This window comes from Antennarius striatus, chromosome 4, assembly GCF_040054535.1.
Source record: "Antennarius striatus isolate MH-2024 chromosome 4, ASM4005453v1, whole genome shotgun sequence".
Lineage (NCBI taxonomy): Eukaryota > Metazoa > Chordata > Actinopteri > Lophiiformes > Antennariidae > Antennarius > Antennarius striatus.
The window spans coordinates 6,525,576-6,540,769 of record NC_090779.1 but is presented as its reverse complement, the minus strand read 5'-3'; the positions used below and the strand labels follow the sequence as shown (position 1 = coordinate 6,540,769).

General features: G+C 44.7%; 1 protein-coding gene across 1 annotated transcript in view; it reads right to left on the bottom strand.

Annotated features, from left to right (window-relative positions):
- jph3b (junctophilin 3b) overlaps window positions 1-12,235 on the bottom strand; it is a 40,802-nt gene extending 28,567 nt beyond the window's left edge. Inside the window, exon 1 of the mRNA XM_068314184.1 lies at window positions 11,836-12,235. Coding sequence (XP_068170285.1) covers window positions 11,836-12,217 — 382 coding nt within the window. The 5' untranslated portion in view covers window positions 12,218-12,235. The remainder of the gene's footprint in view (window positions 1-11,835) is intronic.
- Between the last annotated feature and the right edge of the window lie 2,959 nt (window positions 12,236-15,194).

Sequence of the window (15,194 nt, the reverse complement as noted above, 5' to 3'; positions counted from 1 at the left end):
ACACACACACACACACACACACACACACACACACGTACAACAACGTGACAAGATTAGCATTTTGGTAAATGGCTGCAAGCCTGTTTGAGTGGAGGGGAGACAGAAGGAAACAAAGAGGAGAGCCTGACAGAGCCCCACCTGTGTGTGCGATGGTGTGTGTGTGTGTGTGTGTGTGTGTGTGTGTGTGTGTGTGTGTGTGTGTGTGTGTGTGTGTGTGACGGTGTGTCTGCTGACGAAGCACAAAGACAGAGAACAGAAATCACCTGTCTGCTGCAGGCTACTTTATAATGAGAAAGATGTTAGTGTGTCAGTGAATCACAAGGGAAAAGTAAGAAAATCAACTATTGTCAGAGTGGGAAAAAAAGCCCTCTTGATAAAAAATCTGTGCTCACAGCTACAAACAAAATAAACTAAATTAATGAATAAAAAACAGTCTCCATAAAACAAAAAATAACCTCTGTGTTTTACATCAATAACTCCACAGAATAAAAACATTTTGTTGTTTCTTCACAAAGTTCAAAAGGCATTGGCATTCTTACACAAATAGTTTTAACATTTATTAGCTTGATCTATCCTTTCATTGTGTCAGCAGCTGGTTAGCATATGTTAACATAAAAATAAGATGATATACTGTGTGAAATACCTTCACTCTGTCTGTCGGCAACAAACACACCCCAGAAGCTCTAACGCTCATTGATTCACTCGTTATACGTGTTTTCCAACCATAACCACTTTTCAAAAGTTTGTGGCTCTAGTAGCAGAAAACTGTAGAAAAAAAACTGTCAATACAACACAAAACAGTGCAAAACAACCAGGCGGTGTCACGTGTTGAGCATCTTCATCTTCACAACGGTGGAACGTCTGCAGCGCTGTGGTGTCACAAAGCAGCAGCTTTGGCTGCATGTACTTAATGTATACGTACACACACACACACGTAGCGTTTGAGTGTTTGAGTGCTTTTCTCATACATGTGCCAACAACCCGCAGTGAGCAGACAGTAACGCTCGAGTTTCTTTGTTAGCCTGTCCTTCTCCATGGTGCTGAAGTGTGGTGTGACATGCGGGCTTTTAGTTGTGACCCTGATAAAGCCAAAACTTCAATCCATTTATGGACTTGCGTCAGTTTTAAATGATAGAAACATGAACATCTCCCAGAAACACAGAGAAAACAACAGCACATTTTTACCAAAACGGCCTCTTTATGCATAAAAAGGCAGAAAGGTTGGTGCTGCTTTGTGATTTTGAGATACATACATTAGATCATGTTGCCCTACGCTAATTATTTACAGTATGAACCTGTCAGAGAACACAAATAGACCTCTGAACATTTAAACGGCTTCAACCGCTGGCCCACAGTTGTGCGGAGAATCTGCTTCACAGCTCGTACGCCGAAACGATTTCACTGATCGTGCCTGGAGGCCAACAGGAAGCTCACACATCACATGAGCCTATGACCCGGGCCGGCGCGAGCACGAGGCAGGCGTATGGAAAGAGTTAACGTGGCGGGATCAAAACTGCGGAAACATCACAGAGGCACAGAGATTTGATCACACGCCAACCTCCAGGCTGAATTCATAATTGCCTCTTTAACAAACGCTCACGTCTGTTCTCTATTTCTAGGGTAAAAACCATCCATCTCCAAGGGCCTGTATTTCATTCTAAGGACACAGAAATCTGTAAATCCTATTTGCTTGACTGAAATGTACCTTATCTAATTCTGACTTTATAGAACTGGACTCCATTCATACCGTCTTTGCTGACGTGACTTCAAATTTCAGTCAGTAGTTTCATAGGAGTCACAGCTTCACACTACAGTTTATTGATTTGTTGAACAAAGCAGTGCGATGGAGGAGGCACGGAGCAGGGAGGCCAGCGAAGGAGATGAAATTGGTTATTTCATGAATTATTAATGCGTTGTTCACCATGTCAGCACTGGCATGTCGGTGCAGTGTTTGTGTGTGAGAGAAGTGGGGCGGCAGATTGAGAATAGACGGCACAAGGTCAGGTTTCTCTGAGTTTCCTCAGATCATGTGCCAGTAAGAATCCTCATCATATGCACCGAAAAAAAATGTGTAACTACAAAGAACTGAGATCACGTCCACCTCCACAAGGCAGCTCAGTTTTCCCATTATGTCATCGCACCTAAATGCAACACAGTAGTCCCATGATAGTCTGACCCGCATCATGTGACTCCTTGACCATAAAACCTTAACCTATGATTTTGGAGTCACATTGGTGGTTTAACGGCTTGGTGGTTTTCTCCAGGATTTTTTTTATGGAGTCCCATTCATTCATTCATTCATCTTCCAACCCGCTTAATCCGCTAACGCAGGTCGCGGGGTAGCCAGTGCCTATCCTGGCAGTCTCAGGGCGTGAGGCGGGGGACACTCCGGGCACGACGCCAGTGTACCGCGGAGCCACATAGAAACAAACAACCACTCACACACACACTCACTCCTATGGTCAATTTGGGACCGGCCAATCAACCTGAAGCGCATGCTTTTGGAGGTGGGAGGAAGCCAGAGAATCCGGAGAGAACCCACGCAGACACGGGGAGAGCATGCGAACTCCACACAGAGCGGGACTCGAACCCGGGTCCGCCGTGTTGTGAGGCGGCAGCGCTAACCACTGCGCCACCGTGCCGCCCTGGAGTCCCATAAATTTTAATTTAATCTAATGAATTTTTTGATGATATCATCCCTTTTATCCATTTTGGCTTAAAATATTTTCATAGGTTTTAGATTAATCCCCCCCAGCCATGCACAAGCGCATACACACACACACACACACACCTCACGCTGTCATGTTTTTTAACTCCACCCACTACCTGTCAATCAAACGCCCAACCAATCACGGCGCATCTGCCAGAAGGAACTCCGGGACGAAAAACACTGGCCAAAGTGAAGTTTTTTGTAAACGCTGGGTCTGCATTGTTGTGTGGAAGCTGTAACCGAAACTTTTTCTATCCAGGCGGCGTCTCTCTGCGACAAAAAGTGCTGTGAAGTTTATGAGTCATAAAGTTTATATGTTTATTTTTTCATTCATTCATCATTCATTCATTCACGTTCCTCGCTGACGCCAGTTCTGCATCAGACGCGCTTGCCTGCCGGTGGGAGAACTCTGTGATGGAGGTCGTCCTCCAGGAGGAACGGCGTGAATTTCCACACTTCCCGGTCTCGGAGTTGTTCTGCTTATAAACGTGTTGATCAACGCACTTATGCAGCTACGTATGGACATGGCTTGATTCAGGTAGTGGTTCGGTTTGTGCCGCAAGTTTTGACAGCGATATAAGGCGGTGTTTTCTGAAGCAGATGAAATATTATCCCAAAAAAATCACCTAAGACATGCCACAGTGGACAAAAATGTTGTTTTTAAATAAAAACCAATGATATGACCCACGCATATATGACCCAGTTAACGTAATTTTAGAGTGTCATAACTGCTCCAACAGTTTTCATGTTTTTGAGCAGAAAGTCCAAACAGCAGGAACGACACAGAAAACGGCAAAGAATTCTGAGTGAAACTAGCTGGCTAGCACGATCAGTCCACCCAGCTATGGTTTCCATTTGGAAAGTATACAAAATGCTCCTCGGGCATCTGACAAAAACATTCAACACAAAGCCGTTACATCATCATGTTGATTTTAGACTATCTTCAGTGTGCTTGGTTTATAATACCAATACATTTGTTTTCATATGTTTGGTATGAAGTCTGATATTACTGTTTTATTGTGGAATTTCCACAGGTTCCTGCTTACCTACCATGGGGCAGGATAGGAGACATCAAGGACAGCTACAAATACCTTGGAATCCCACAGGCTAATGGCAACCATGAGGAGGCCGCAAGGAAGTCATCCACAGCCAAATACCTCCAGAGAGTAAGGCAAGTCCTGAGAAGTCAGCTGAATGGCAAGAACAAGGTCCGAGCCATCAACACTGCCTGTCATCAGATACCCCGCTGGGATCATAAGCTGGACAAAGGAGGAGATAGAAGCCACAGACATCAAGACGAGAAAGCTCCTCACCATGCATGGAGGGTTTCACCCCAAGTCCAGCACCCTGAGGCTGTACACTAAGTGGAAAGAGGGACGCCGAGGACTAGTGAGCATCAGGGCCACTGTCCAGGATGAGACATCAAAAATCCAAGAGTACATCAGGAAGATGGCCCCAACAGATGAACTGCTCAGTGAATGCCTTAGGCAGCAGAAACCTGAGGAGGAAGAGGAGGAGGAGGAGGACACAACATGGAGGGACAAGCCCCTACACGGCATGTACCACCGTCAGATAGAGGAAGTGGCTGATATCAAGAAGACCTACCAATGGCTGAATAAAGCTGGACTGACAGACAGCACAGAGGCACTGATCATGGCAGCACAAGAACAGGCCCTATATATATGTGTATATATATGTGTGAGTGTGTGCGTGCGCGTGTGCGTGTGCGTGTGTGTGTGCGTGTGCGTGTGTGTAAAAGTGGGACCACCCTGAAGAAGTTGCAGCATCACACAATCCAAAGTGCTTCCAGACCAATCTTCTCCAGTACATCCAGTCAGCATTGTAACAGCAGCTACACAGGGCAAGCTTCCAAGATGGATATTTATTTAGTTTTCATTTTCCAGACAGCGTGGTTAATCCTCACTACAAATATCAAACCACTCCCATTACATAAGCTAAAGCCTGCATTGGTGGTGTTATTTGGTAGTGCACACCAAGCAGAATGCCATTGCACTTTGAATGCTTTCCTTAACTGTACAATTAAAGTGCATCTTCTAGAAATTGAGTAAGTGATGTACAATTGCTGCAAAGATGTTGGAAGTGCGGCCATGCATACTTAAGTGTAAAAAATATCAAAGCCAGAGAGGAAGAGCAGAGAGGGTAACCACACTGCCAGGAGGACACTTAAAATCAGGTGAACCACACAAAGTGGGAAAGAAAAGCAATGATTACTACGGCAAAGGAAAGACAGCTAAATCAAATTCACAAGATAAATGACGGAGTAAAAGCCGTCCAGACCAGCAGGATAAACATTTAGACAGACTCAGAGTGGAAACCCTGGACAAACGAGCTTTCTGGCTGAACTATGGTCGAATCACCACACACTAAAAGCAAGGGAAGTCAGTTCAAAGCTAAACCTCTGCTGTGTAAATCACTGTGTGGGAGCATTATCCGTTTAAAGGATTTTGTTAGGCCCTTTTCCTGTCTGAGACTTTCAGATTTCCATTTGAGGATTATTTATCTGCTGAAAAACATGAAAACACACAGTGATAATATTGTAGTATGTCCTTCACATTTGAAATATGCATGCGTTTGATGGTTTCCCTTGGTTTTTGTACTAACAACAATGCTGTGTGTCATAGTTCAGCTTATACACCCAAGTTACTTTGTCCAAATGTTGATAGGTTCTCTCATTAATTTTATCTTTGGACATATTGCATACAAGATAAAAAACAAATAAGTGCTTCAAACATCTGGACGACAACATCTACATCTCACAGTTCTGCAATTAAATAGCATAAGGTCTCCTTTCCTGCAATATATCTTCTTTAAGACCCATAAACTTATAACAACACAGTTTTTAAAAAAATGCACGCATTATACTGTGTATGGAAAAAAAGGTACTGAGGATGGATTTAAAGTAATCTGTTTTGTTTAAATCTTATTGCTAACTAGTCTCTGTTAGTTTTTTTTTTCAGCATTGTCCATATTTCTTGGCATGACGTCAGCACCAAAAGTAAACACTGGATTAGCTTGAAATATAAAAGTGAACAACATCATCATGCAGTCATGTTAGTGAGAAGATGCCTGAGGAATGGAGGAGAAGTGTGCTGGTGCCCATTTTCAAGAACAAGGGAGATGTGCAGAGTTGTGGCAACTACAGAGGAGCGCGAGCCTATCCCAGCTGGATTAGGGCATGAGGTGGGGGAAACTCCGGGCACGACGCCAGTGCACCGCAGATCCAGACGGAGACACAGACAAACACGCATGAACACACACTCACTCTTACGGTCAGTTTGGGACTGGGCAATAACCTGAAGCGCATGACACGGGGAGAACATGCAAACAGAGAGCGAGACGTGAACCTGAAACCGCCTTGCTGTGCTGTGCAGAGACAGCGCTACCGACCACACCACTATTGATAAAATTGTACTAATACTTGTGAAATCAAAAGTATATCATTTGTACTGGATATTGATTTCAGTTGGATACTCACTCACTACAAGGGAATCAGTCAGTAAAAAAGCATCACTAACTGGACCAAGCAGGATGGAACAGCAAATATCAAGCAAGTATAAGAAGCCGGGAGGACCAGTGAGGGATGAGGTCTGAGAAAATCACTGGAGATAAAGTTGGACTATGGAATAAATCAAAAAAGAAGAAATGTGCAATGTCAGCAGGACATGCCGACAAATTCGGACTTTTTTTGTCAGCAACGATGATCTTCTCCCTTCACTTTCAGACCGAGACATGGTAACCTCAGCAACTTTACAAACTAACGAGGGATCAAACTCATAGCTATAGCAGTCAAAGTGCTTAACAAGATGATCTAGAATAGATTAAGGGTATTAGTCAGCATTCAGACAGGACCAAACTGAATTACATTAAGTATTTGATGAAATGGAGAATGAGACACTTTGGAATACTGTCCAACATGTGTATGGGTTCAGAAACATGACGTAATCAAGTTCAAAGTAATAGGTTAATAACTTTTACATTACTGGACAATGTACGTATATTTTACAGATGACCTGCAGTTATTATCCCATATGTTCCAAGAGATAGTGAGAAGAGGAGAACAGCTAATGCTCAACTTTAGAATAAACTGGCCCCATCAGCCACAGAGGTGCCAAAACCCTCAATATAGAAGCAATCCACACCAGAGCAACTAAAACAACAGGTGAAGAATAGGAAGAGTCAAAACATTTTATTACTGTGGTTTCACTGACAAGTCAACAGACCAACAGCAGCTGAGTAGTATTCAGTAGAAAGATCAAGGATTTATTACCAGTGTCAAATCTGTCCTGCTTCAAAGGATCACCAAGACAACAATGAGCACATTTTCTAAATCTTTTACTCAGCCTTCCACAAAATTTTTGACAAAGAGATGAGAAACACGTTAAGAAACATGAGTGGTTCTTTTATGTCTCCAAGACCTGTCCAGCAGAGTTCATGCTAACTTGTTAACAAAAAATGGACATAACCCAAAGTGAAGGAGCTGAATGACGACCTGTTGCTGTTATCTCAGACTCTTTGTTGGTCTCATAAGACCGGAGTGAACTCCACCAAGGCACCTCGTGCATGTACAGTACATTATGATGCAAGTGATAAAGAAAAGTCACATCTGACTGAATCAACACAGTTTCAGTTCCAACGTGATCTCAGTTAAGTATTTATCATTATTATTTGCGTTGTACTAATCATTATTATATTACAACCAAAGTTGTAATATTTCTTAATATTTCAGGTACTCCAGACCCTACATGTTTCTATTGACATCGTCCCAGATACATCTGGGAAAATATTAAACAGGTCCTGGGAGTAATCTTCACTGTCTTAGGATATCCCACCATAGTACTAAACTCTACTGTGATTTGCAGATATAACCATGGATCAAATTTAATTAGTCCAATAACATTTTTAGTAATATAGCTAACAAAAAAATCAATGCAAAACTATAACCTAAAGTAACTATTTTCCCTTGATTCCGTCAGCGTAAGCTACTGCTTAGAAACAGTCCTTAGTCTGTCCACTTTGAACACATTGAACACAAATGGCCGAGCGCTCCAGAGGAACAGGTTTCCTCTGCAGGATGATAAACAGAGCGCTGCTGTTCGCTAAAGAGCTTCCGCCCACATGCTTCAATAGGCTAATAGACAAATACATTCGCTCAAATATGGCCATCGTGCTTTCAGATCTCACATCTTACATTACACGAGTGGAGGTAAACATGAAAAGCAAATTTATACAACACGGTCAAAGCAGGAATAAGAGCTGCATTCATAGCAGCCTTTAGTAAACTAGACAGAATGATTAGAATATTGTATCTGCTGGGGAAGTGGAGAGACGCTGCGGGAGCTGTGATGTGCTTCGTTTAATGAAGCATCGTGATTGGATGTGCCTTGTTGTAAAGGATGTCACACTTTTCTTCTCATTGTTTGGTGCAATCTCCACAACACATCGTTTGGCGCTCTGTGTGTGTGTGTGTGTGTGTGTGTGTGTGTGTGTGTGTGTGTGTGTGTGTGTGTGTGTGTGTGTGTGTGTGTGTGTGTGTGTGTGTACTGGCTTGTCAGACATTTAAAATCACTGGTAATCTCTACTGTTTCCACTCTTGTGCGTATTGCTATCCCTCTCTCATTCGTGACTCACGTCATTTCTTACTGAAATGACTGAAACTGTCTTTTCTTTCGTCTTCTTCACTCCCTCTCTCTTCGCCCGCATGTGTGTGTGTGTGTGTGTGTGTGTGTGTGTGTGTGTGTGTGTTTGTAATCAGTCAGCTTAGCTCTTCGTCTCAGTAAACACCATTAGCCCGGAAGGCCAAGCCAGCCAATCAGAGAAAGACAGAGCCGGCTAGTCGGCCAATGACAGCAAGGAACATTGGTTCCCTTGTGACACGCTGACCTGCTGCATGTCGGTGAGGGTTGCTATGGAAACCCTACTGTACAGAGCAGCTCGGAGCAGAGCGAGGGAGGAAAGAGAGTAGTGGGAGGAGAGGAGAGAGGAATATTGGCAAACGTGGGAGAGGAACCAAACGGCAAACAGCAGTGATGAGTTAGACCAAGGTTTAACAGAATGTGGTGTTGGGTGTTGTTGGAGGCGAGAGTGGGTCCAGCAGCCAGCTCACACCTGACCGTAGGAGGTGTAACCTACTAATGTAACACCCGCTGCTCTAAGAGTTTGTCAGAATCTGGGGATGTTTTGTGCTCCAGAGTCTCACAGCTTGGGACACGACAGAGGCCTGAGTTCATAAGAATACACTCATTTATAACCGCCGTCCATGGTAGAGACTATTTCAGGTTGACAAAGGTATTTGGACATGTTCGCATCACATTTGAATCTAGTTTAAATACCAGTGCAAAAAAAAAGTTAAATTATTTTATCTAAGAAAAATGACGTGTCTGTCATGGTCCTGAGTTTCACACAGGACAAAATCCACAATATTAACCCCTAGAAGGCAGAAGTGAGCTATTTTAGTGTCTCAGCATTTTGTTTCAGGTAGCAGTAATTACATGTACTGTTTGACTCGTTCAAGTGATATTCACACTGACATTTCTAACACTGAACCGACAGATACACAACCTGATTGGACAGTTTTAATGATGTCCTTGTGACAGAACTTGTTAATGTCCAGATTCTGAGCTGAATCTTATCAGAAGTAGTTTCATTCCAAACAAGCATGCTAAGTGTTTCAGTTTAAAGGTCCAGTGTGTTGAATTGGAGGACAGAAGTTAAATCTAATATTCACAGATACATGTCTGTTAATATTTGTTTTTCTGGGTTGTAACTCATGTTTTATATCTGTAAAAGGAAATAAATGAAATAAATACATCAGACTGGTGCAGGTGTGTCGAAAAACTATTGTAGAGGAGAATGTCTGTCTAGAGATGAACTTTAAAACTATTTAATATATTTTCAACAAATTTTCCACACACTTCAACCATTTGCTTAAGTGGTGCCTATTGCTATACATACATTTTAAATGAGACTTCTTTGTGTTTCCATGGCAACAAGTTTCACTATTCTTCAGAGAGTGAGGTTAGTTTTTTGAAGCACATCTCGCAAACCGTGTATTCTTTCTTTTGTACATGCGTACAAGTAAGGAAGAGAAGACAAACTTTCATTAGTATTCTCAAGAAGGTTCAGGGTTCAATTCCATCCCGTCCAGAGTTTGTATGTGCCCCCAGTGTCTGTGTGGGTTCTCTCCAGGGTCTCCGTCTTCCTCCCACCTCCAAAAACACACATCACAGGTGAACTGATCACTCCAAATTGACCGTAGGTGGACGTGAGCATGAGTTTTTTGTTTGCGTTTCATGGGCCCCGCGATGAGCTGGCGTCTCATCTGGGGTGTACCCTGCCTCTTGCCTGTAGCCAGCTGGGATAGACTCCAGCAGACCCTTTACCCGCAAAGCTGAAAAGCGACTGCAGATGAGAAAATTGCGGTTATCTCGTCTTCAAGACAAGGGATGGATGGATGGATGGATGGATGGATGGATGGATGGATGGATGGATGGATGGATGGATGGATGTTTGATAAATTCCTCGCATTTCAGCTCAACATACTTGTTGTTTCCTCATAGGTTCTGCTAAAATAAGGACACTGTGTACCGTTGCAGCAAAACACAACTAGGCCAGACTACATTTACAGCGTGTGGGTTCAAATACTTGTCAGGGCTGCGGTGTCTCTCAAACACATCGCTCTCTGGGAGGCTTTCTTATCATTTTTCTTCCCACGATGATCTCACTTCACCTCCTGATTGGATCTATCATGGTGATAGGTCAGCCAGTCATCTCGCGTTTTCTTTCACAATTTGATTCATTCGTCCATCAGTCAGTCTGATGCATTATTCGTCTGGTTATCTATCTCCTTCCTTTGTCCTGATCCAACCCCTCAAACCGGTGTGTGAGTGCGTGTGTGCGTGTGTGTGTGTGTGTGTGTGTGTGTGTGTGTGTGTGTGTGTGTGTGTGTGTGTGTGTGTGTGTGTGTGTGTGTGTGTGTGTGTGTGTGTGTGTGTGTGTGCGTGCGGTCCAGGCCAGCGTTGTAAAACAGCTTGCTAGTTGTAGAGTTATGTAACAAAGCTTTGCTGTAACTGCACGGACGCTAATGTCAGCTCTGTCGCTCACGCCAGCAGTGGTGTGTGTGCAGTCATGTGTGCTTGTGTGAGTGCATGCGTGTGTGTCTCTGTGTTTGTGTGTTTTATTCTTAGAATCCACATGTTTAGTGTCTGATCTGAACTGAGGTCCAGTCTCAGAAGACGTCACTGACACTGATTTTGATTTCAGGGAGAAAATTCCTGAGGCTAATGTCGCCTTAAAACTCTAATCAGACTTTCATGATCAGCAGGAAATTAACTATTTGATCCTCTTTATTGAGCCTTTTCATCGGGTCAGAATACTGCTGTGATCAAATGACAGCTTCAGCTTGACATTACTATGTTAACATGCTCATCTAAGTTAGTAAATAGGGCAAGCAGGATACCAGCATTAGAAACAACTACTGAATTCAGCCGGGGATGACTGCAGGCTCCAAAGCTTTACCCTCATTTGCATTGAAAGATTTGAGCATCAGCCTCCAAAGGGTTGTTCTACGCTGTATATAGATAATCTACAGGAAACTTTTATGTTTATATAAAGGTGAGGACATCTAGCTTTCCCGTTACATGTGTTATTATCTCTGTTCCCTCACATTTCTCTCATCCCTTATGTCATCCTGTCCTGAAATGAAGGCCCGCAAATACGCCTCGTGCCCTCGTGAAGCTAAGGTGAGGCTTCGGATGGATGTAATAAAGTCGGATGTAATAAATCAGAGACTGAGGATCACTTTTATAGCTTGTCCTGACGCAACCCCTTGCCTCTACAGGAGTTAAAGCATGGAGACGCTGCACGGCTGAAGATGGATGACCTGAGGGGACCTCCAGAGAAAGCCTTCCTATGTGCCTCTTATTGGCCGGTCAGTCTTCCTCCAGTAATACCTCCTGTCCACACAGGACAGCTGTCAGACGTAGCGGCCCATAAAAGCCCAACAGTGGGGACTGTTTGTTCCGTGTTCTGGAATATACACACATTTAAACTGACCCCAGAAACACCTACATTGTACCCACCGGTGAGTTTTCTCCGTGCCCTCTTACCTCCGTCAGAGTAAGTCTCCGTTCCATATCCGTCCTGGAGCCCGTTATTCCACGTCCCCTCGTACTTCCCACTTGTCCCAGTGCTCTCCCGCAGTCCGTATCGGCCCTTAAAGCCGTGTGTCCACTCGCCCTTATACACCCAGCGGCCCTTGTTCTCCACACCAACGCCGTGTCTCTTGCCCTGAGCCCAGGTGCCCTGGTAGGTGTTCCCGCTGGGCCACGTGTAGACGCCCAGCAGCTCGAAGCCATGGGCCCAGGACCCACAGTACTCCCCCTGGCCTTTGGGTCCCGTGCAGATCCCGTGGCCATGCGCCTTACCGTCCTCCCACCCTCCGCAGTATGACCCCCCATCGTCAAAATTGAACCTGCCGCCAGTGGACATGCATGAAACAGGTCCCGGCAATTCCCCTGAAGCCTCGACAAAAAGAAAAAGAAAAGAAAAAGAAAACAAAGGGAGGAGAAATACAGACAGGTTTGTGCTAGAACCGATCCATGGAGGTTGGTGTGGTCAGGGGTGAGGAGGAGGAGGAGGAGGAGGAGGAGGAGGAGGAGGAGGAGGAGGAGGAGGAGGAGGAGGAGGAGGACAGACTGGGAGGGAGTGAAGTCCCAGACGAATCAAACCACCTCTTGATTTCAGCTGGTTTAGAGAGGAGGAAGGAGAAACAAAGCTAGGCCCCTCACAGGAGTGTCAGGGGTGGAAAGAGTGACGCTGTTCACACCATCGTCTTTGGGGTTCTTTGGGGTGCTTTGGGGTATCGGCTAGCACGTTCTATCTTCTCTGTGGCAGATGCAGGTGAGAGGGGAGGAGAGCGGGCCCGGAGGAGCCATTATCCTCTCTCAGCTGAAGTTTAAGCCATCTAGGCAGCTCCAGCCACCGCTCGACTCTTTCCTCCCACGTCCCAAATCGATTCCTCTCCGGCCCCCCCTGAGCTCAGCCACCTCCTACCTGATGATGCCTCCACCTCTCTGCGGCGTAGAGCCGAGAACTTTCCCCCGGTGGCAGCCCTTTAATCCTCCAGACCTCCAATGAAATCAACACGACCCCATCAGGACCTCATTTACAGTCTGAACCAGACGGCTTCATCTTCTTTCACACAGAGAGGGAAAGACAGAATGTGAGGAAACAGGTAAAATGGCTCGGTTGCCTCCTGTTTTCAATGGATGGCGGCGATGCAGTCTCCTGCCATATGCAGATACACACACTCTTTCAAGTGCGCACACAGACAGTGAAAATAAACAACTGAATTGATTAATTTCTCCTCTTCTAGTCTCTCTCTTCCTCTCTCTCTCTCTCTCTCTCTCTCTTTCAGTCTTTAATCCAATGCATCCATAAATGGTTTATCCTCTGCGGGGGTGTCTTCAGGCTGCCTTCTTGGTGGAATAACATCCATCTGTGTCCATCTATGTGATCCTGTTGTGGTGTCCTCTTCAGCATCTCCTGCCCGTCTCCATGTTTCCCTGTGGAGCGCTGGCTGACGCACAGCCTGCCTTCCTGCCTGCTGTCTTACAATCTCTTCTCCTCCCAGGGCTGGATCTAAGTCTCTCTCTCTCCTGATCTGTGTGTGTATGTATGTATGTGTGTGTGTGTGTGTGTGTGTGTCTCTCTCAGAAAATCTGCTCATTAGAGGACTGTTCCAATGCAGCCAACCCCCCCATCTTTCTGCTCAATAGCACACTCTATCTCTTAAAGAGACACAGTCCACCCAGAGCCCATCGGCGCTCACCTGTAGCGTTTCTCACTCATTCAGTCAATCGTTGTCTGTTTTAGTTGCAGTTGTTGATGATGCACATTTTCATTCAGCAGTAACCAGAAAGGGACTGAATAAGACACAAGCCAGTGTCTTATTGTGCCGGTCCCAAGCCCGGATAAATACATAGGGTTGTGTCAGGAATGGCATCCCACGTAAAACTTTTTGCAAATCAAATCTATGTCATCCATACCGGATCTGTCGAGGCCCGGGTTAACAACGAGCGCCATCGGTGCTGTTCTCCTACAGGGTGCTGGGGGAAATTACGATGTCACTGAAAAAAAAGACAGGAGGCAGAGCTGGAGGTAGCAGAGATGAAGATGCTGAGGTTCTCTCTGGGAGTGACCAGGAAGGATAGGATCAGGAATGAGTACATCAGAGGGACAGCACATGTTAGAGGTTTTGGAGATAAAGTCAGAGAGGTCAGACTGAGATGGTTTGGACATGTCCAGAGGAGAGATAGTGAATATATTGGTAGAAGGATGCTGAGTTTTGAACTGCCAGGGAGGAGGTCTAGAGGAAGACCAAAGAGGAGGTTTATGGATGTAGTGAAAGAGGACATGAAGGTAGTTGGTGTGAGAGAAGAGGATGCAGAAGACAGGGTTAGATGGCGGACACTGATTGGCTGTGGCGAAAGGTAAAGAAGAAGTAACCAGAAAGGGACTGACTCCTCCCACCAGGAAGGGAGACCATTCTCCTCCTGAGGGTGTGATGTGCAAACATCGCCCTGCAAAGTCATCAACCAACCCAAAGCCATTCATTTTACTGGACAACTGAACACATGATAGCTTTAATGAAAAACCAGTTAGTGCCATGGGTGTCACACAAAATATTTATTCATTCTCCATACCGCTTCCTCCAGTTTCGTGGGTCACGGGGGTTGCTGGAGCGTATCCCAGCGGACTACGGGCGTGAGATGGGGAGATGCTCCGGATACATTGACAGTCCATCACTGAACCATAATATATTTCTTCAAAGTATTCAACCCTTTTCATTTGAGCAAACCTGCTGATCATCAGTGAATGTTGGGTGTCTGTGACCCCATCAGGGGTCCACTGGTTGTCCTTCATCAGCCCCACTTTAGGTAGGTGTTAACTGCTGCGGTGTAGGACATGCTGTCCTCATGCTTGATGACGTTAGGGTAAGGAATTTGTTTCAGTGCTCTATGTCACGACTCATAGTGTTATTGACTTCTGATTCAGAATGTTAGAAGTAGACTTTGTTCAGCTAATGCCGTCTATTATTAACATTTTACAGTTTAGAGGGGAAGTGATAGCAGGTTGCGCTGCTCACGGTTGTAAATTTTCCTCTGAATTTCAGGTATTTCTACTTTAACACAATCACAAAACAGTGTTTTAACTCGCATGGAGGTGCTTCTAAAATCAGCGCTGAAGAGAAGCAAAGCTGTGAGTCACATGTGTGGATGTGGTTGGTGCTAAAAGTGAGACGTTTTCTTGTTGAGCCACCAGAGCATCTCTTTTCCTGCCTTCAAATAGAAACAGAACAGAAAATATTTGCTGTCTTTTAAAAGTTTACTGAGTTTTATAGTCACAATGAAGGGTTTACAGATCTCATTAAATTGTATTCAGTTTTAAAGCCTGTTTTGTTAAC